The sequence below is a fragment of the Vombatus ursinus genome, unplaced genomic scaffold (assembly GCF_900497805.2).
Source record: "Vombatus ursinus unplaced genomic scaffold, bare-nosed wombat genome assembly UNPS02014818.1, whole genome shotgun sequence".
Lineage (NCBI taxonomy): Eukaryota > Metazoa > Chordata > Mammalia > Diprotodontia > Vombatidae > Vombatus > Vombatus ursinus.
This window is the reverse complement of record NW_020954596.1, coordinates 47135561-47159529: the sequence shown is the minus strand read 5'-3', so window position 1 is coordinate 47159529 and position 23969 is coordinate 47135561. Positions and strand designations below refer to the sequence as shown.

The 23969-nt window shown below is 38.1% G+C and overlaps 1 protein-coding gene across 6 annotated transcripts in view; it reads right to left on the bottom strand.

The window, feature by feature from the left end:
- Positions 1-23969, bottom strand: part of TBC1D1 (TBC1 domain family member 1) — a 296435-nt gene that overhangs the window by 77979 nt on the left and 194487 nt on the right. For all 6 annotated transcript variants that reach the window (XM_027836200.1, XM_027836195.1, XM_027836197.1 and 3 more), the window contains one exon: positions 9705-9890. In XM_027836200.1, the coding sequence (XP_027692001.1) occupies positions 9705-9890 (186 nt within the window). The remainder of the gene's footprint in view (positions 1-9704; positions 9891-23969) is intronic.

Genomic DNA, 23969 nt, shown 5'->3' with positions numbered 1-23969 from the left:
ATAGACCAAGTCAATAACTCTCTAGGAAGAGCATTCAAAAGAAAACCATTGCCTATAAAAAGATTACCAGAGCAAAATAAAATTATTTATGGGCACTATATAAACTCTGGTTATTTTATTTTCAAATTCTTGTAGTAAGATTGTTGAGGAAATATTGTGGCTAATTATGTAATAGCAGAAATCAGGACTCAATGCCATATCTGCTCTTTCCCTGCTTAAGAAGCTTTAATCTGTATAATTAGACATAACTTTGATATGTCAAAAGCATTCTATCTCATCAATACAGACACTCCCTCCAATGGTACAGATCATAACCTATCCATGCCTTTTCACCCTGTATGACTCTTGTCATCTCCCATAAGTCCTCACAATGGGTTCACCCAACTCTGTCAGGGGCCTCCTACCATTCTCCTAATATTGAAACATACAAGATGTCCATTTGTTATCCCTTGCGCTCAACACATGACCAATCCATTTTCTTTTCTAGTCAACACATCTTCACAATGACATCTTTTATGTTGCTTCTCTGATGGTCAAGTATGATAGCCTATTTGTAGGCTAAGACATAGATCCCCATTACTCTCTGTGTGACTCTCAACTTTAGCTCTACAGAAACTATAGTATTTAATTACTTGCAGCGATTTAGCAACATCAGAAGAATTTTTATGTTAAAAATAAGGGCTTTAGTTTCAGAGAGAACTTGGGTTTATAAAAAGCTCTACACAATTATGTAAAGGCAGTCTAACCAGATTTCTTTCTACTGTTCAGTTGGAAGCCCAAATCCTTATCCATGAACAATCTCTGTGCAAGATATATGTTCCAATGAACTAAATTCACTGGTTGTTTTGCCAAGTGCACAGAACTATCCAAGAAATAAGCATTCTTCATCCACTTGGCTTTTCCTGTATGGATAGATAAACTGAATTATTCAAGCTGATTACTGATCTCATTTAGAATATTCTGCATTGCTTCAGAGCACCTGGAAGACCTCACTATCTACAGGGAATCCTTCTTCCATTGGGTTTTTTGTTAGATATCTTCCATGACTATGGAAAGTGCCTTTAACAAGCATGTTTCCTTGTTTCATCGCTCAATTTATATTAAATCATCAGAAAGCAGTCAAGCAAAGTAGACTGTGTTGTTACAATGACTTTTGTATCATTCTGACATAGATTCTGGAAACACCTTGTTGGAGAAAAACAGTTAAGTGGATGACTGAAATGCTTCTTTATAGTGTATTCAACAATAATAAAAAAAATGGAATCTTTATTCTCTACATTTTTCAATCTACTGTGTCACTGAAGAAGATAACTTGAGAAAGTCTGCCTGTCCTCTATCATAAGTGTATCAAGGATGTCTCCCATATGTTCCTTAGTGCCATTTCTAATTGCTCATGACACACATCAGGGACTGTGAATGACTTTAAGTAAAGAGAATCAGCAAGCGGTAGCTCTACCTGATTAGGAAAATCTCTGGAGCTCTTATCCATTTTTTATCTCTTATCCTCTCTTCCTATTTTCATCCTTAAATACCTTCAGGATGATTTCTTTTAGATGGTTGTGTCTCTCACTGAGTTTTCTTCAAACCTGCTTTCCCCTTCACCACTTTTCTATTTTATGAGGCAACACTGATGCTTGCAATCTTCCTAGATAAGATCTCACAAATAGGCTAATATTCCATTGCTCTGAGCCACCATATTAAGATTAAATGTTTGCTGATTCAGGTGGTTTCTAGGCTCTCTTGGTCTCTTTGCTTTGTCTATTGATCTAAATGACAAAAGTCTGTGTCATTTTATCTTATTTCCCATATTATATCATCATTAGACATATTAGTTAATAGACATTCATTAGGCCACTAACATGTGCCAGGTATTGTGCTAAATGCTGGGGATACAAAAAAAGGAAAAGACTGCCCCAAATCTCAAGGACTTCATAATCTAATACAGAAGACAACACACTAACAGCTATGTACAAATAGCTATATTATGCAGGACAAATTAGAAATAATCAACAGAGGGAAGCAACTAGAATAAAGAAGCATCAGGAAAGGCTTCCTGTAATTATATAATTAGTTGTCATTTACCCAAAAAGAAAATCTTCCTGAGCATGTTTTTTAAAAAGAGAATCAAGAACTAAAGTAATATGTACTATGTTTTATCAGTGTTTTAATCAAGAAATGCACTGGGTAAATTAATTGGCTGGTATTCTGCCAAATTAATAATATTTATTCAATGAAATAATGGAGATTACCTCAATAGAGAAGAGCAGTTTTTCATACAGGTGCAGTATACCACGGCTCTCAGTTCATCATTAGCCCACTAATCCCTACATAACTGGGGCTATCTTTAGGATGTATGGATCTACTCGCTTAACGTGATCAAGTATGCTGAAGCTCTAGCTTGGGTGGTGGAGGGTGCAGTAATAGCTGCTGCCATTGTTATGGCTGTTAATTCCCACACAGCTAATGTAGGGGTCCAACCTGATAGGTAAAGGGTAGGGAATCCCATTAAGACAGCAACTAAAACAGCAATGATTCCTGGGAGTTTCTAAGGGCAGCAGAAGCCAAGAAAAAGGTCACTTTGCATTCCGAATCGTTAATCTCAGACGCAGAAAGCTACCCTTCTTCCCTGAGGGTCTTGATCCTAAAAAGGTATGAAGCAACAGGTGGGGAATGTTACTAGTCTGTAACTCCTAACAGTTACCTGACTTCCTAGTGAACATCATCTACATCCCACGTTGATACTGTACACAGTATTTTACTTTCAGATATGACTATAGCATGAGTTGCTCCATATTTTCCATCCCTAGAAATGTATACTACAGATGGCCCCTACAAAAACAAATATGGTCCTGAGTAACAGCTATTCTTTTCTCCAGCTGGTATCAGTAAAGCATTAGACAAGATGACAACCAATTTAGGGATGAAGAAGTCTATAATAAAAAGTATAACATTGGAGAATTTCTGCTGAAAACAATTTATAATCGTGTCTATTCTGAATACTGCCTCCAGCTCCCATGAGAATTTGTGGTGTTTCAATCATAGGAAACAGGGCACGGAGAGTTTACATAAATGATTTTTCATTCATTTGTTCAGAATTGAAAGGAACTCAGATGTGATGTAGATTGCCCTCCTCATTTTACAGATAGATAAGCGACTGGCCCCAAGTCATGAAATAAGCATTTGAGGGAGAAGTTAAACCCCAGGTTTTCTGAATTCAGAGCCAGTGTCTTCCCCAAACATTGTTCAAAAAATCTCTGTGGGATATGAATAAATCCTACCACTTATAGTTAAAATTCCACAGACAACAATAAAGTTGCTCAGAAATGGCAATGGGATATGAGATTCATGATTTGTCCGACATTTTATTCAAGAGAAAAATGTAATTTTACTTTCTGGTATTTATTTTATTTTACTCTTACTTTACTAAAAAAAATAAATAAAAAATGTTCATTCTCTATTCTCTCCTTCTTCTCTTTAGCAAACCATCCCTTCGGTAGCAGCCTTTTATTTGACTTGACATATCAATACATATGTTTGACTTTTTATAGATAAACAGGATAATTCATCAGGAACAATTAGGTGTTTTTATTTTCCTGCTTCCAGTTATTTGTTTGCTTACTTGCTTACAATATATTTAACTACATCTAACAATTCCACAAATAAATGTAGTCGGTGACAAGAGAGAAGGAAGAAGAGAGAAAACAGAAGACAGGTTTGGTTACACATTTGGTTGCTATGATTTAGATTGGCACAGCATTAAAACAAATATGAGCCAGAGGCTAACTCTAGTGAATATATAAAACTTTGTATCACAAGTTGAACATTAGTTGTATAAAATGAACATTTTTCATCAGTTTTAGAAACACAGGAAATTCTAAAATGAATCTTGCTATAAGGTCATGGGAAGAATTGTTACCTCTGACCCATGTACTGTACTTACTTCTACTTACTTCTACTTAAATCGCACAGGATTTGATTTTACTTCCCTTTCATGTCCCTCCCTCAAGACCTGGAGGTGACATCCTGAGATGGTTTCCCATACATCATGTTTACTCTATCCCCTTCGGAATCTGTAGGCTACTTTGAAGAATAATTCCCTGAATGTCTGCTCCCTGCACCTATGGAATTTACCTTTATAAAAAACATGAAATCCTAGACTTTTCAGTCTACAAGTAACCCTGCCTGTTTCTTCATCTGTAAAATGGGGACAATCACAGCACCAACCTCACAGAGCTACTGGGAGGCTCAAACCAGATAGCATATGCACAGCACTTTGCAAACCTTGAAGTGCTATATAAATGTTAGCTATCAACATCAACATTGTTATATGGAACTAGAGATAAGCAAAACTACTGTAGCAAATCAAACTCAGGACACTAAACTGCTGATCAACGAATGGAAACAGAGCTAGCTTACAACCTTCTAAGTACACTTTCTCTAGCAGTAAGAACTGTACGTGCTGGGCCCAGCAACATGGATGACTGGAGCTAGTCAACACCATTCTGTAAGGCTAAAATGAGGCACAGAATCATGCCTTGTGAAACCCAGAGGACAGACAGTATAACTTTCTGAAATGTTCAGGAGACTCAGTTTAGCTAAAAGATTTTGATTCAGCCAAAAAAGTGAAATATATCTTCTTTTTCCTTTTGGCATAACTAATATTCTGACGTTTTCTTCTCATCAACAGTACAGTGTTGCCTAAAATTAATGGAAATACAAAAACTAAAAACTATAACCTTGAGAGATGTATATTTATCAGAACCAGCCAATACTGACTTGTAACTGCATTTGTAGTTTGTACATTTGCTGTCTTCCCCATTAAACCGTGAGCTCTCTGAGAGGAGAAATTTGGGGGAGAGGGGAGAGGCTTCCTCTCTGTATCTCTAGTACTTAGCATATTGTCTGATATATAGTAAGCACTTAATAAAGCTATCTGATTGTGTAAAACTGTATAGTTCTTTGCTCTAGGACAAAAAAAATTAAAAGTCATAAGGAATAACTCTCAAATAAATTTTTCTTTAGGAAAAGTGATCTAGCATTAACACTGGCAAAAAGGCAGTGAGAAAAATCCACTCTCACTTAGAGTAGGAGTTGTCTGACATAGAGCTGAACTTGACCTTTTCTGTATGAACGTGCAAGATGCAAGGCTTTGTTCCGATGCTGCTCTCAGCAGCCACTGCCCATGGTCATGAAGGTCTCACCAGATTTCTCAATAACCCCCTAGCAACTCTCTCAGTCAGTCAGGTTGGGAGAAACTGGCTCTCAGGTGGTTCTCTTCTGAAAGTTGGACCACAAAAATGTCCAAGCCTTGGTTGCTATGACTGTGGCATAAATGGAAGGCAGCTCCTGCAGATTTTGTTAATCCTTAAAACCTTACATTTGGCAGTAGCTAAGAGTGTCAAAAGTTATGGAGAGGTCAAGGAGGATAAGGATCAAGCAAAGGTCACCGGATTTGTCGATTAACACTAGTAACCCTGGGGAAAAACAACTTTGGTCAAGGGGTATGGCCAGAAGACAAGTAGGAGCTGAGAAATGAGTGGGAGGGCAAAGGCACTGAGGACAGATGCATTTTTCTAGGAGTATAGTTATGAAAAGGAAGAGAGGCATAGAAATATAGTAACAACAGGGTGGGATCAAGTGACAGCTTTTTAAGGACCTACATTTTGACCCTCCTCCACCTCTTACCTGAACTTGGACTCTGCCCCTAGGACCCTGCGCTTATAATGGGCTATCACCTTGTCTCACTCAGAATTAGACCATCCAGACACTTCCCAACCATTATCTCCAGTCCCAGACACCCGCACATCTACCATTGCCCTCCCATTCTTTCTAGCCTCTCGTTATGTATATGTGTTCTTCCCTTATTAGAATGTAAATTCTTTCAGGGCAGGAAATGTTTGCTTGTGTTTGTATCTCCAGTGCTAATGTGCATTCATTTATCCATCCATCCATATTTGAAGGCAATGAGAAAGGATCCAACAAATAAGGATGAGCTGAAGATCAGAGGGAAAGAATAATCAAAGAATGGGATGAAGGGAACAAAGAGAGGGATTGGTCTCAGGAAGGAGAATGGTCTCCTCTTCCATTAAATAGTGGTGCAACCTTGGACAAATTATTTCCTTTTCCAGGCCACAGTTCCCTCATCTGTAAAATCAAGAGGCTGGACTAGTTATTCTCTAAGGTGCCTGCCAGCTATAAAACTATATGATTCTATGAATGAAGTTTGAAGTTTGCTGAAACGATCATGAAATGTTCCCAGAATAGTAATAAAGAGGCTTTTCATATACTGAAAGCTAAAAAACACTGCTTATACAAAGGCAAAATCTGCTTAGAGTATAGTTCCTTCATTTCTTTCTCAGTGAAGAGGTTAGGTGAGGGCCTGGATAAAATTCTAACTGGGAACATCTCTTCAAATTTATCTTATAAAAACAGCTAGAAATTTTTTCAAGCCATCTCACATCAGATTTTCTAAAGATACATCAGTGTCTGCTTCTCTCCTCTACTAGTCACTACTGGTTTGGCTCTCACCAAATCTCTCTTCTTTACTCTGTAATCTAGTTTTGATGGGGTTTTTTGGTTTTGTTTCTTTTTTTTCCATGCAAATCATATTTCCATATTACTCATGTTGCAAAAAAAAAATGATGTGAAAAAAGTATGCTTTAATCTGCACTCAGAATTCATCAGTTCTCTCTCTGGAGGTCAATAGCCTTTTTCATCATGGGTCCTTTGGAATTGTCTTTGATCACTGTATTAATCAGAGTAGTTAAATCTTTCATAGTTAATCATCGTGTACTATGTTCTCCTGGTTCTACTCACTTCACTTTGAATCAATTCATATACGTTTTCCCAGGTTTTTCTGAAACCAACTCCCTCGTCATTTCTTTTAGTTCAGTAGTATTCCATCACAATCGTATCCCACAACTTGTTCAGCCATTCTCTAATTGATGGGCATCCTTTCAATTTGTTAGTTTTTTTTTAACCGTCTAAATATTATTGTGTTTTGAGAGGCAAGATGGCACAGTGGATAGAGAGCTGTCCTCAGAGCCAAGAAGACCTGGGTTAAGTCCTACCTTAACACATGCTGGCTGTGTGACCCTAAGCAAGTCACAGAAGTCTCTAAGACTAATTTAAAGGGAAATTTCTGCCCTGAATTTGTAGACAGTGTCTTCATCTGGGAGTTCCCTATGCTAATGAAATCACAGATCCTGTACTTGTTCCCAAAAAATTTTTGTAACACTCATGCTAGGACTGTTAGTTCTGTGTTTCTTTTATCCAGGCTACCTATGGACCATTGCAGAGGTCTGGAATCACTCTGGAGTAGGGATCATTCTAGCGGAATACATTTTAGAAGTCGACTTTGACTTGCAAGTTTTACCCATTCTTACAAAATAAAGATGAAGCCATGTCCCAGTTACCAATGATAAATGAAAAAAGAACTAAACTCATGATAGTAAAAAAAAAAAAAAAAACCCTTGAAAACTGAATACTGCTAATGAGGCCGATGAGATGAACAAATGGTACGAAAACCCTTTTGCAGGTTAATGGTTTCAATGCAAAAAAAGGAGCCGACAAACAACTTTAGTTGACTTTTGGAATCGCTCAACTATTCATTCCAGCTCACTCAGCATTCACATTAAATCCATCTAATTTAAATTATGGTGTACTGTTCTAGCCTAGTCATTTAAGGCTGTGATTCCTTCTAACATTCCCATGAAGCCAGTTAATATCATCCCTGTTTTAATAGCAGTACCCTTATCTTACATGACCATCTTTGAAGACAACTGCCTGGAATCGGGCAATGAGATTCTACAGCCACATAACAGGGCAATGTTAATTGACCCATAAGGAAATTAACTCAAATCAGTGGCAATATGGGGCATAAAATTCCTCCTGGTCTGGTGGCCATGTGTGTCCTTGTAAATAAATGTATACTTGTAGTAAAATGGCGGTTATATAATTGGCAGGAGGTTATACATGTGGTGGAACAGCAAATTTTTTTTTTATTAAACTGTTTGGTTAAAAGCCTTGCATGTTTACTGTTAAAGGCATGTTACCACTTGTATATCATTTATAATACTGGTAATATACTACTGCAAAAACACCCTCCCCAAAATTTCAACAAGCATTTCCATACTTAAATGTTATTCTAGCCGAGCCCCAATTTCAATACTAAGGGATCAGGGCAGTTCAAACAAATTTATTCATTTGGAAGACATTTATTAAGTGCTTACTTTATGTGAAGTACTGTACAAAACACAAGAACAACAGAATTCAATGATATTCCCTGCCCCCCTCCACTAGTGTCTGATGTAATGAGAAAGATTGTTTATGGATAGTAAGTGACAAAAATTTCTTCTCCCTTCTTCCTTATACTCATCCCAATCTAGGTTCCTCACTGCCACATTCATTAAGTCTTTTCGTTTTCAAATATCCTTCCGTCATACTTCCCGGAAGCCTTGAGTATCTGAAAGACTTATGTCCAAGGTCACAGAAAAAACCAGAGGCAGAATTGGCTGTAGAATCCAGGTCCTCAAACGCACAAGAAATTGTACCAGCCAAATGATATTTCACTGCTGCCAACATTCAATCGACAAAATGATTTGCCATTTTAAGATATTCAAAAGAATAATTTTTTAAAAAATTTTTAAAGAATTTGCTGCAATTTTGAAAATGTCTTGAACAATAGCAGAATCACTGAAAAAATTATCTATCCTTGCAAGGTGACTTATAGAGAAGGGAGACATTCTAATTCTCTTAGGTTTACTGGGGGAAGAAGCTGCCTAATTACTTTATAATCACAACTCATAAGATGGAAATAAACAATAGCATAATTAAAACACACAAATGATTTCCCTGATTCATTTTTTTTAAATTAGTGAAATGGAACAGACAGTTTAAATGGAACAAGCCCTATATAATGAGTTGATACTTATAAAGCATTTTATGGATTACAAAGCATTTAACACACATATTTCATCTGAGCCTCACAAAAACTCCATGAAGTTATCATACCATTTTTCAGATGGGGAAATTGAGGCTCAGGGAGTTTAAATGATTTGCCCAGAGTTATACAGCTAGTGCAAGCCAGAATTTGAACTTAGGTCTTCCTGATTCAAAGTACAGTGATCGACTGACTTCTTTGCCTCTAATTCTCCCCTTGATGCCTTTTTTTTAAGAATATGTAAAGAACCAGATAATGTTAAAACCTAAGTAAGTTGACAAAATTAAAACTTTCAATCTGATACTCAATCTGAATATAGCTATTTATGAAAGAAGGGATACTAACAGAAAATATTTAAACAACTACATGAAATTATTAGGCTTAATCAACTTATTTTGCTTTCTGTGTAGTCTTAAGAAAAACAAGGCAGAAAGTAAAAGATGTGTATTCTGAATCCTACACCAGACTTTTGGGGCCTAAGTACTTACCGTTTCCCCAAGATTTCCAGGGCTTAAGAACGAGAAATAAAATGGGTATCAAGATATTAAATTGCTACTAAAAATGCACTGAAAGAAATTAAAATAGTTGAGAGCTAACGCATATTGCTAAATTGTCTTATCTGATTTTTTTATAGATTTCATTCTTAAGCCCAAGAGTACTAATCCAAGTACAAATTGAATTGTTGGATCTGTTTTCTGTGACCTTCAAAATACTTATTAAATAAATTAAGAAAGTAAAATAAATGAAAAAAATGACCCCTAACCTTGCAGTTTCTGGTTTTCCTTCTCCATCCTGAGCAGCAGAATCTGCTGTAGAATTGCCTTCTTCCATAGCTCCCGGAGTTCTCGGGATGTTCGTTTCTTCTCCTCTACTACAGGGCCAAAGGGACCATCCTCACAAACTGGCTCCAATGGTGAACGAGGGGGAAGATCCCCCAGTTCTGAATAATCTGGAAAAGAAAAAAAGAAGATGGGAGACTTTTGTTCTTTAAAATACATCCTTAAGCATAGTATCGAATCATCACAGAATCTAAGAGTAGGGCAGCATGGAAGGGATGGTAGAGGCCATCTAGTTCAACCCATACCTGATCAAAAATATCCCCCACAACAACACCAACAAATGACCATCCAGCCTCTTCTTGAAGGCCTCCAGCGAAGGAGATCCTACTACCACATGAAGCAGTCAAATTCTATACATACTGATATCTTATACATGATGCCACTATTATATTTTTCAAATCTCATTTACTATGCAGGTTCTACATATTATAATAGATTACGCTTAAAAGGTCACACTCCTAAAACTGCGATTTATACATAAAATGGCGTGCAAGGAAAATTTTAGGGTCTAATAAAAATGCAAATAGCCCTGGGAAGCTGTTGTGTCATTACTCATAGCCCTATAGCATCACCAGAAGAATACTCAAATGAATCTGTGATCATATCCATGTGAATATTCTCTCCAGTGCTGCAGATTCATTAACCATCCTTGCCAGCCCCCTTCACATTCCCCCCAACACTGCCATCTGAGTCTCGTCCACGTCCTCCTATACTTCTCCTATACTGACTCTTGTCCATGTCCACACAGGAGGGGCGTACCTGATGTGCTGAAGGTCTTCCTCAATTTCTCCTGATATACTAAAGAGGACAGTGAAGCACACAGGTGATCAGTTATTACTCACACCCAACACCAGAATAATACAGTTGTTCTAAACATGGCCCTATGTTTCAGGCATAATCTTGGGTTATTAAAAGCAATGCCTGGATGGAGCCAAGATGGTGGAGAAAGGACAGGGACTCAACTGAGCTCTCCCCAGTTTCCCTCCAAACAACTTTAAAACGACGCCTCAAAACGAATTCTAGAATGGCAGACCCAACAAAAGAACAGGGTGAAACAATTATCTACTACAACTTAGAAGGCAGGCAAGAACTGACCAAGCAATTCACAAAGGAACAACCAAGTGGGGTTTTATATTTGATCCTGAAAATGAGACGGAGCTACCAGAGTTTGTTAAATAGAAGGGAGGTGATGTGGTCAGACCTGCACTTTACAAATATCATTTTGACAGCTGAATACAGGATGAGCAGGAGTCTGGAGACATTTGAGGCAGGGACAACCAATCAGAAGAATATTTCAGTAGTCTAAGAGTGAGGTGATAAAGGCCCACATTAGCATAGTGTCAACATCAAAGGAGAAAAGCAGATGAATACAAGAGATGTTATGAAAGCAAAAGTGATAAGCCTTGGCAACAGATTAGATTATAAAGTGAGGGGTGTGAGAGTGGGGGATTAAAGATGACACCTAGGTTGTAAATTTTGGTGATTGTGAGGATAGTGGTATCCTCAACAGTAATAGGAAAGAGGAAGAGGGGAGGATTTGGGGAGAAAGATAATGAGTTCAGTTTGGGACATGTCGAGTTTAAGATGTCTCTGTACATGGCAGCCAGTGTGAAATGTCTAACAGGAAGTGGGAGATGCAAGACTGAAGGTTAGGAGAGATGTCTCAGTGAAATATATTTGAGAATCATCAGCACAGAGATAATAACTGAATCCACGGGAGCTCATGAGATCACCAGGTAAAATAGTATTGAAGGAGAAAAGGGCCCAGAACAAAGCCTGTTGGACACTCACCATTAATGGGCCTGACCTGGATGAAGATCCAACAAAAGAGACTGAGAGTGGTCAGATAGGTAGGAGGAGGACCAGGATAAAATAAAGCCCCCAAAACCAAGAAGATAACATCAAGGAAAAGAGGGTGATCAACAGTCTCAAAGGCTGCAGAAAAGCCAATAAAAAGATAAGGATTGAGAAAAGGCCATTAGGTTCGACAAATAAGGGAACACTGGTAACTTTGCAGAGAGCCGTTTTGGTGGAATGATGGGTTCAGAAACCAGACTGTAGAGAGTTAAGAAGGGATTTGAGAGGAAAAGAAGTCTGCAGACAGACTTCTTAAGGAGCTTAGACCCTATAAGAAGGAGAGATCTGGGATGTTAGCATAGATAGATGGAGGAAGCATGAGCACATTTGTAGGGAGGAAGGAAGCAGCCAGTAGGCAGGGAGAGATTGGAGATAACAAGTGAGAGAGTGTGGGGATGACAGAGGGGGCAATCTGTTGGAAAAGAAGGGATGGAATGCGATCAGCAATCATTACCAATTACATAAAGTAAGTCTTGTTTGTTTGTTTTGTTGAACTTTAATGGAATAAGGTTCCAGAACATATAGGAGCTTTTATATGACACCCTCCTTTAGAGTGGGACATTTCAGCTTTTTTACACTTATCTTAGCATTTCACTTTTTCCCCCCATCTTGGCCATTGGAAACTCTGCTGGACACAGTACAGATCTGACTAACGTGCTGCTTTATCTCATACTGGAAGTATTTACACTCCCACCAGTTTGCAAGAGATTCTAATTTCAACAAAGTAATTTTTGTAAGATGTCCTGGTACATTTGGCAGACATTCCAGAACACTGGCTGTTGGTTTATTATTCAGAGTAACATTTTAACATGCTTTCATGTTTGTGCAAGGAGAACTTGGGAATTGATCCAGCTAATGTAGATAACCCAGTTTAAGCCTTGCGACAGCTAGATGAAGTTGACTTTAAGAGCTACTCTCATGCAATGACTCCTAATAAAATGTGGGTGCACCTCACTCTTCTTATTTCTCTCTTCCATGTAGGGTATTCCATCTTTCTGTTTTAACAACTATTTCTCCTACTTAGTGTCACATATGTGTCTGTTGGTCTCTGTTACTTTCAGATTTGGGAGACTAATAAACAAAACAGCTACAACAGACATGATTCTAGGTGTGAAAGTAGTTGGGTTATTAGATACATTCACCTTTTTGTCATCTCTACTGAGACTACTGGCTAGACTGCTAAAACAAACTCCAATTTATGGTAAATAGAATACTCACAAAAGAGCTATCTAAATGCTATGGCTTCTCCCAACATTGTTCCTGTGGATGGAAATAAATCCTAAAGCACTTACCCTACAAAGTTGTTCTGAGGATCAAATCAGAATGTAAAGCACTTTGCAAACTTTAAATATCAGTTAGTATCATAATTATGATGGTGGTTGTTTTTCTTTGGTGAAAACAGCATGGTGATTTAGAAGAAGGGAATCTTACTGCCTTCCTTTTTCACTGCAAACTCTCCCTGCAGCCTTCTCTACCTGTCAACACCTGTCCTTTCCCTTTCCTTCTGTTACAATCTCTCCTCCCTTGGATCAAACAAGATCAAAATGAAAACGTTGACCATGCCTAACATTAGCTTTTCCCCAACTACAAAGGACTGCCTTATTTTGATCAAGTTAACCTAGCCAAACCCGGGCCATAAAGAAAATTATGGCTAACAGCACTTTTTTCTAAGCCAACTTAAGTCAATGATGTAAAATATCACCCATTGTTAAGAGTGGCAGGTAAATTATTAATCATAAACTGAGAAATAACGAAGAAAAGAAGGAATAAGCATTTATTAGGCCTTTACTACTTTGTGTCCCAATTATTCTATGAAAAGGTAATGAAGAAAAAATCCTATCACCCCCACACACTCAAAAAATAAAATAGGGAATTTTATGGGGCAGCAATTATTGGTTGCAATGATACTCCTAGTGATAATGATTTAGCTCACACTTTCTCTCTTAAAATAACTTTATATTTATTTATTTGAGTGCTAGGTATTGTATCCCTTCAGAAGAAGGTAAATTTGACAGTGTGGGATAAAGAACCTCTCTCTTTTTTTTTTTAGAAATATAAAGAAATCATTTTAAAAGTATTCTGGTCTGACATCTTTTAACCTGAATGAGAAATCTTTATGAGTCTCTATTTAGCTATCAATTCCTTAACAATCCCCTATTCTTCTCTCACAGATGAAGGATTCCTTCCTTGAAAAAAGAGTGATGATCTGACCAGGGCAAGGACAAGGGGCCCTTGATTGATCCACCTGAAGGGATTAAGGCATTGATCAGAGGGAGGAAGTCTCTTTCATAACTTCAGGATGGTAGAAGAAGAATCCTTGAAAGGAGTGGTCACCAGAAGATTGAGTAGTTTTAGAAAACTCTGAAGGCTGCCTGAAAAATTAAGTGACTACAGAGCTACCTGATGAAGCAAAATGTTAACCCTGAACTGTACAACTATGTTGTCTCATATTGTTCGTTCAGAATTATCGTGTGTTAAGAATGAGGGGACCTGCCAGTCTGTACATTTCTCTCTCAAGTAGAACAATACTTTAAATTAGAAAAATGACAAATTAATTTTTAAAATGTTTCTGGGAAGACTTGTGTCTACAATGCAAGGTACAATATTAATATTTTTTTCTTCAAAGGCTATTTGTTTCCTTATGTCTTTATATCTCAGTGCCTATTTTCAGATCTGTGCACATCATAAACACTTAAGAATTTGTCAAATTTAACTGAAAGATGCTAATGTATACATTTTTCATTGATTTTATTAATAACTCTTCTGTTGTATAACAGTATTGCTGGCCATGTTTCCTCCGTATTTGTAATATCTCACCACCAAGTGGGAGAAATAAATCCGGAATAAGATACATGATTTTACTAACCCTCTAGATTTTTGGCTATGCTTTTTTCCCCCCACTGGTACAATACGTGACTGAGAAGAATGCGATGATCTCCAGTGGAGGGTGCACAGGACAAAAAAGTTGGAGAATAACTTAAAACTTAGATCTAATTTTGTGTCTGTTTATCTGTGTCTATGTGTTATACACGGAATTTACTTTTTTACCTAGACCTGTAATTTCAATGACATAAGGAGTTATCACTGAAGAACTTTGTCTACCAGTGCAATGTGGCATCTTCTTGAAATTTAGAATATTATGGAGTTGCCTAGAACAGTGAGAAGTTAAGTAACATGCCCAGGGTCCCACTGCCATTACAGGTCTGAAGTAGGATTTGAATCCAGATCCCTCTGGCTTTCAAACCAATTCTCTCTCCATGATGATACCTGCCTCTTATACAATACATTTGTACAGAATATAAGTACTCGCTCACACATATATTAGCTGGCTATTTCTTAGAACAGACAAAAAACAAACAATAAATCTGCAAGTATTTATTAAGCGACAAAGTATGCTCAACATTGTGCAAGCAACTCTAGCACGAATCGAGGAAAGCACCCCAAACAATTTTGGCTAGTTTGCTAACTTGTACTCCTTCTGATAGATGGGTCTGTAGAGGACAGTGTAGATGCAGCCTGAGCAACTGGAAATCAGATGACCTTGGTTCTATTTCTAGCCCTGTATGGGACTCTAGGCAACTAACCCCTCCTATGCAAAATATGAGGACCTTCCACTTATCACATACTATGCAAACCGCAACTATTAATCAGAAGGTAGACAAGTTTTCTGAACCACTTACACGAAAGTACTACCAAAATACAACATACTGTGGGTGACATCAAAATAATAAAATGAAATTAATGACAAGATATGGAATGTTTAAATTAGATTCTCAAAAACAACCCCCATGGGATGATAAGAATTTTAAAGCCAGTAATAATTCAGGTGCCACCAGATTAGATTGCCATCATTTAAGTCACACCTAGTGGAACTGTAAGTCAGCTTTAGGCAGATGTGTCAATATTTCACACATCAAATGATCTCTTGACAGCTTCATATTATTGCATTTTTCTTTCTTATGGCACATAAACATGTCTACTCCCAGGAAGGTTATTACTGAACAGAGTGTATGAACAGAATCTTGATCCACGCCTAAAACATGGTTGAAAAACATGAATTATTCACATCACTTTGTACTGTGACAATACCTAGCTCTACAAAGTTCAGAGTACATGATTTTTGCTTCTCACAATGAATTTCTGGCCTTTGGTTTCCTCATCTATAAGAGGGTTAAAGCAGATGACCGCCAAGGTTTTTTCCGGCTATAAATCTGTGACCCTTCAATTTGCAAACGTGGTTTTCATTTTATAGTTCTGACAAGTAGAGGACAGGGTATTAAGTGACTTCTTAAAAGTCATCAAGAAAGCCAGTGAAAAGAGGAAGGAAATGAACCCAGGCTAACTACTCTAGGCCATCTATCCATGAAAATGCAACGTTTCACTGCATTCCATGAAAAAACATTCCACAGCCCACTACCTCCTGGGCTCCCTCTCATGTCAACGAAAAATGTCAGTCATTCTAAAACTTCTGTGTTTACATAATGCAAGTGTATTTTGGAAGAGGAACTGAAACTGGATACTAGACCTGAAAAAAGCTAACTATAGGATTAGCAAATGCAGCATCTTTTGTCACCAGCAGCTGGCGAAACTTTTAAAGTGATACATGTGGACTTTAGGGGAAAAGAAAAAAAAACCCTCCATTAACACTGGACAGCTGCTGTACAAAGTGTCCTACTTCCAAGAGTGTTATGAAGACTTATCTCTAATCCATCTATCAGATACTAACAAAGAAACCTGGCTCTAGGAGCTGGACAGTCCCCTGAGAGGAAATTCTCAGAGATAACCCGGCTCATGCCTTGTCCTGAACCATTTGGTATCATTGCCATGAGAGCACATGGGGAGCCACAAATAACAACATTCACTCTTTCAATAAATATTTATTGAGTACCTCCTCTAAATGTGGTAGAGGACACAAAAGGAATAGGGCAGTTGCTCTCTTCAAAGAACTTAAAATCCAAACTGGGTGATAAAACATACTATATGTATGTATGTGTAAATAATAAATATTCATATACACAACTCTAAGATTAGAAACTGCAAAACTGTCACCAAACTTCATTGGTAAAGAGTTTCCTCACTGGGGAAGGCAAAGAGTATTTATTAAGTGCCTATTATGTGCCAGGCAGTGTACTATACAAAGTACTTACAGCAAGGGTGAGATAGATGCTATTATGATCTCCATCTTACAGCTGAAGAAACCGAGGCCAGACAGGTGTTAAGTAACTTGCCCAATAAGTGTCTGAGGCTGACTGTGAAATTGGGTCTTCCTGATTCCAGGCCCAGAGCTCTATCCACTGCTGCATCTTAGCTGCCTCTAGGAAGGAGCTAGGTGGGAACTGGGATTGCCCTCTACAGATGAAATTACTGACCCAGCCAAAAAACAATCACTATAATAAAAAGCAACCTATGGAAAGTGCCATGAGAAAAGTATGGAGTCAGGTCAGGGCTAGAAAAGTTCAGAGAAGGCAGAGGCCACTTCTTGTTGCAATGGTCAGAAGTACTCACAGAGGCAATACATGAAATAGGCCTCGAAGGATAGATAAGACCAGGACATTTTAGATGAAGGCAACCATAGGAACGGATATAAAGACATTTAAGTATAAGGAAAAGAAAGTCTTCTGGTTTGTCTTACACATAGAGTGAACCTAGAAGAGTAGTGAGAGATGAAAATGTAAAGTTATGTCGGGTCTAGATTGGGAAAACCTTGAAAGGTAGGTTAAGTTTGGTTATTATTCCTTTGAAAGCTACTGAGCATGGAAGTGACATAATCAGAGCAGTGTTTTGGGAAGAATACACTAACAACCGTGTGGAGGAGAGATGACAGGGAGGCATGGTGTGTCCAGGATGTGCTCCGTGTGCAAAGGCACACCCTGTCTCCAAAATAATAGCTCTGTATTTTAATTTAACCACATGATAAACTTTTTTAAAGTATGGATTGCTGTTATACATAGTTTCTTTGTTTGCTTGATGAATAAAATGTAATGTCTTCAATTAATAATCAACAGCCTTTAAAACATAAAATCAAAAGTGCAGAGCACATTTATGGAGGGCGTACTGGGGACCAGGAGGCTAATGACACTTAAGACAAGCTATACTCAGGGTCAGAGCTGGAGACAAGGCAGGAAGAAGAGAAAATCTAAGGATGGATTCTTGAGACACTGAACTAACACAGCACCTTTATTCTGAAGGCCTTAATCTTCACAACATTACTGCAAAGGCAAAAGGAAAAGGCAAAATCATTTATCATCTTAAAAAAAAAAAAAGACAAGAAAGGTAAAGAGAAAACAAGGAAAATGAATCCTGGAACAACAGAGTGACATTAAGCCCAAACAACAAAGTTTATTTGGAGCCCTACTCCGTCACCTCCTCACTGTGCCTTCTGCTCCCTGTCCCAGGAGCCTCCTCCTCTCCCCCTCTCCTAAGAATCATCTCTCGATGTTCAAGGCTTTTTCAACGTAGATTAAAATTGTATTTGCCTTTCTGCTGGCTCTACTGCTCTGAGGACTCCTCCTATTGAGTTTACATTACACTAAGACCCCTGGCTCTATTTTCACACAAACTACTGGTTAGCTATGTCTCCCCCCTCCATCATGTACTTGTGAAACTGACCACTGAACACAAACAGTGGAATCTATATTGACTTTAACATTTTAAAGGTACCTATTTTCATCAGGGTGGGTATTCTTTCCACTGACACAAATTTCAACCCCTCTAATTTACAAGACGTCCTTAGCTGTGGTCAAAAAAAAGTCATTACTACTCAGCCCCTCCTTTCCTACTGAGCCTCTCTCTAAACGTGTTAAAACAGAAATAAATGATAAGAGTATCGCTGGGCCTGGTAGGACCTGCCAGAAATTGTACTTTATGAGCATAACCTTCAAGAAGCTAGAGGCTCCTCTGTAACATAAGACGACATTGGAATAGAACTTTAAGCTGCTGCCTACTAAATTTCATCTCATCAGATCTGGTCCATTATGCTAGAGTGTCAAGCTCATTTGGGATCCCGATTTAGTTATTCAGTGTAATAGTTAAAAAGCATGTTTGTTATTCATATTACCTATGCAGTTGAGTGGCTCAACAGGGATAGAGGACTGGACCTGGAGTCAGGAAGACCCGAGTTCAAATATGGCTTCATACACGTACCACCTATGTGATTCTGGGCAAGTCACTTAACCTCTCTCTGCCTCAGTTTCTTCAACTGTAAAATGGAGACTATTAAAGTATTTATCTCCCAAGGTTGTTGTAAAGATCAAGTGAGATATTATCTGTAAAGTGCTTGGCACATGGGTGGTATTTAATAAATGACTGTTTCCTCCTTCCTCATTCCTTTATCTCGGTCACTAATAAAAATGCTAAACAGCATAGATCCCTGGGGTGCTACACTAAGTCAACATCAACCCACTAATAACTACTCTCTGAGTACAGTCATTCAACCAATATTAAACATACCAACCTACACCATCATCTATCTATATCTTTCCATTCGACCCACAAGAATAACATATGAGATTTTGTCAAATGTGTTGAAAAAAATCCGAGTACACTACAACATTCCTCAATCTGCCAGCCAAATTACTTTCTCACAAAAGAAAACGAGCTTAGTATGGCATGAAGTCTGGGTAGTGATAGTGATGTAAAAAAGAAAGAAATGCTCATCAAAGAAACATTCTAAAAATACTACCAAAGGGTACAGAAGGAAATTCAGAAGGGAACATGGACAGGCCAAATCATATTAGTACCAATTCATTAAATTTGAGTTTTATTTTTTTAAAAACAAGTTGCACACAATAGATTCACGGTTTCATATATAAAAATAAAAAGAAGGCCTCTAATTTGAAGGATACTGTCTACATTCACATTGGCCTCTTCAGACACTGGTCTCCTAATCCCAAGGATATTTCTCCTGATTAAAACGGTTTAAATTATGTGAATTCACATTATGGTAGATGATCACAATGGAACAGTATTGTACTATGAGAAATGAGAAAAGAGAAACTTGGGAAGATTTGTGTAAAATGATGCAAAGTGAAATTATACTATTAACGTCAATATTGTAAAAATGAACAATTCTGACGAACTTAAGATTTCTCATCAACTAACTAATCAACCATTATTCCAGAGGATTGATGAAGAATACTGTCTACCTCGTAACAAAGAGATGATGCACTAATATGCAGAATAAGAAACACATTTTTGGATACGGAAAATGTGGGAATTTCTTTTGCTCTACTATGATTTTATTTCTTTTGCTCCTTCTTCTCTGTTCTTTCAGTTGGAGGAGGAAGTGGAAGACAGAAAAACTAAATGCTTTTGATAACTGAAAAAATTATTTTTTTTAAAAAAGAAACTTTATGTCTTTATTTATCACTATCTTCAGAATTTAACCGCTGAGAGCTTTCCATCCCTTCCTGGGTCAACATGTCCTCTAGAATTTTAGGACACAGGATCCTACTGATGTCTTCTCTAAATGAAAAGCTATAAAACAGAGGCTTTCCAGGTAATGATTAGTCTGTCAGACAGCAAGGTTTTTCTGAACTCTCGTTATAGCTAAAGAAAAGGAGGGCAGGGGTTAAGTGATTGGTTAGCTAGAATGATAAAAAAAGCTAATGGATTACTAACACTTCCTTCTGTGATGATCCAGTTAAATACTAACTTCCAATGAAGCTAATTCATTAAATGGTCCACATACTAGGCCCTTCCTCCCTTCTACTCTTCAAGGTCAGTCTCAGCCTAAGGGGGAAGTCAGAAAGTTACCAAGTATGAAGAGTAGACTGGTGGCAGTGCCAATAAGGCTAATTTAGGGACTTTTTTTTTTCCTTCTTGAAAACCCCAAGGGCAAGAGTGATAGAAATTGTAAAGAAAAAAATCAAATATTGAGTCAGGAAGGACAGTGTCTTTTTTTTTTGAGGCAGTTCTAAGGAAGGAGGCTATAATGTCTAGATGAAAGATAATACCAAAACGAAATAGAGTAAGAAAAAAGTGTTCGGCCCCCAGCTGGAATGTGAACTGCTGATCTGTGTAATAGGTTTTTTCCTCCCTCCTTTTTACTTCCTATATCACACTGTATTTCAAACTTTGGTGGCTGTAATTTTATAAGACACCTTAGGGTGGAAAAAACAACAAGGATAAATACTCCAGTATCAACTACACCAAGAAGTTTGTGCATGTTTGGGGAGGGGACAGGATGGTTCATGTGCTACAGAATCTGGACTCTGCCACTGCAGGAGACTTCCTGCCCTCCCTCCGGAATGCATGGGACCTGGCCAGCATCAGCATAAGCATTGCTTTTACTGGCTAATGCTCTTGCTTCCTCTCCTTTCAAAATGGTGAAGGAGCAGACTGAAGCTTAGGAGGAGAGAGCTAGCAGGGATCTTTGAAATCACTTGGTCCCACCCAGCTGATTCACAGATAAGGAAACTGAGGCCCAGAGAGATGAAGAGAACTGGCCAGCGCCGTAGAGCCAACCGGTGACACAGCTAAGACAAGGACCAGGATCTCCTGTCTCCTAGTCCATACTGCCCCAGGGAGAGTCAAGAAGGATGGACGGGTGAACAGACAGATAGACAGATAACACTAGGACCTTTTCTACCTTTCAAAGCCTTTCTATTTACTGCTCAGCTTCTACCTCCCATCCCCCATTTAAGATACTGGAGACGTGGAAGAGGATACAGAGGAATTTGGTTGTTGTTTTAAAGATAAGAAAAACAGACATAATTCAAGGGAAGAAGGAAATCCCAAGAGACACTGATCTTAGCATCACAGGATCTTGGATTTTGAGCTGGAAGGGATCTGAGGTCATGTAATCCAACTCCTCCATTTCTTACAGATGAGAAAATAGGGTCCCAAGAGAATTTCAGTGATTTGCCCAGGGTTATACAGGTAGTAAAGGGAAGAGTGTCTCCTGAGTCCATAAATGAACACACATTTCCCAAGAAACGGACAGTGGTAAACAGTACAAGGACGAGGACATCCACATGCAATGCTTAAACAGAAATTTTATCATATTTCTACCACTGGTTCCTAGTCTGCCAATCAGCCAAGTACTTGCTAAGAATCAGAGTTAGGCGGCTATCAGGACTACGGTATAAGACAATCTCTGCTCTTTGTGGGAGAGTTTACACTCTTGAGAAGTTCAGCTCATATGAAATAAGCAGATCACAAAGCAGCAGGGTATAAAATATGAAAACTATGTGATATAAAGCAGACCAGCTCTGAGTTTTGCAAAGTCTGTCTTAGTGAACATCTCTCCTGGCAGTGACCTTTGCTTCTCCTGCAGGGCTCTGGGCCTCTAACTCCTGATATGTTGCTAAAGGATAATCAAGGGGTTAGCTGGAGGCTTACAGTCTAAGTCCTCATTCAGATATGTACATTTATTTCAAAAGCTGATTCCAGAAGATGGAAAACCCTTCAAGACCCAAAGGAATGCAGATGGGACAATGCTTCCTGGACTAGCATGCCAGGCAATGGGGTGATACTCAAGGGCAGCTCCCTCTGCACCTGTCACTCCCTCAAATAACATTATATGCAGGCAATTTCCTACTCTAACAACTGACTCAAGACTCAGATAACACATGTAATAGCTAATTAAGAGAAGGGAGAAACCAATGCAGGAAGTGAGACTTTTAACTGCCCACTGAAAGAAAGTTAAGTATGGCTTAAATAGTGAGAACGGAAAGAGGGTAACATTATTTCTTCGAGAACAGAGATGTACAAGGGCCGAGATGGAAATGAGTAAAGTTAAATGCTCTAAGTTAGGGAGTAAGTGGGGCAACAATTTTTATTATGTGTGGAGTTATAGTCTTAAGTGATCCTCAAATAATTAAACTTTTTATACAGAGCACATTACCACAGAAATCTTAGTAGTAGCAATGATGATGATAATGATGATGATGATGATAACAGATAGCCTTTAGATAAAACCTTAAGATTTGCAAAGCATTTACATATGTCATCTAATTTGATTCTTACAATAACCCCAAGAGATATTTGCTAATATTATCTCAATTTTATAGATGAAGAAACAGGGTCACCCCTGGACAACTACTCTCGAAGAATATCACCAGGAAGGAAGAATTAGGGGTTTTGGAGAAGAAAAAATGGGGTCATACCCAATAGAACTACAAATTATATTTCAGAAAAATAGATACGTTTAACCCAAGCCAGAATTTGTCAGTGATATTTCATTTAACCACTTTGATTTTGCCTATTATCATACCAAAATGATTGACGAATTCCTCCCAAAATGGTAACAAACAATACTAAACCAACCAAGTCATGGCAGGCCATTTTGATTTTGTGATCACAGCAAAGGCTGCCAGCCAAACTGTCTACAGGCCCTCAGTTCAATAAGGAGAACAGGGAAGAGAAGAAAGAGTTCCCCAGAATCTTGAGGTGTTTCTGGCTGACTGATGGGGTTGCTCTCAACCTGTGATTTTACCAGTGTAGAAAACACCCAAGGAGGAAATTCTACAGCATAATCAAGTGCCTTCCATTCCTCTGCTGAAAATATCCAGAGAGAAATACACAACCTCCCAAAGTAGTTCATTCTGCTTTTGTATAGCTCTGTTAAATTTTTTTTCCTTAAATCAAGGTTAAATAGGTCTCTCTGACATTTCCTGTAGGGCTGATCAAAACCAATCTAATATCTCGTCCACATGAGAAAACCTCAAATACTTCAAGACAGATATTACGTTTCTTCTGAGTCTTCTCCTTCAGACTCAATAACCCAGGTTCTTCGATCAACCTCCATTGGGCATCACCTCACATCCCCTCACCACCCTAATCAAACAAATGTATTGCTTATTGCATCTTTCAGAGCCTCTGGTATAACTTTCAAAAATTAAAAAAAAAAAATGGAAATACTTGGTTGGAAGAGAGATTGTAAGGAGTTTTTCTTTCTCTTCTTTTCTTATTTCTTTTTCTTCTTTTTTTCTTTTTCAAAGAGTCAAGACAATAAACCCAATGACATCTCACGTTCAATCAATTCAAAAACCGTATCAAGAAACTATCTGGTACTAAGCAAAATACAAAAAAATGAAGTAGCTGTTGCTCTCAAGTAGCTTACATTCTAATGATGGAGACAAATACATATTTAAGTCTATACAGAATAAATATAAAGTGAGCAAATGTAAAAGAGTTAAATACAAGCTACTTCGGTAGCATTCCTGCACCTTTCAGTCTGTGACTACAAAAATGTAGTCGACTATCAGATTTTGTTTGAGAAATTCTGCCTGTCCTTGCAACTTGAATGAAGAATCCCCCTTTGATGTATATAGATTATTCTTGTAAATATCTTAGAGTTAAGAAAGTAGGATCATGGGATTTAGAACTCA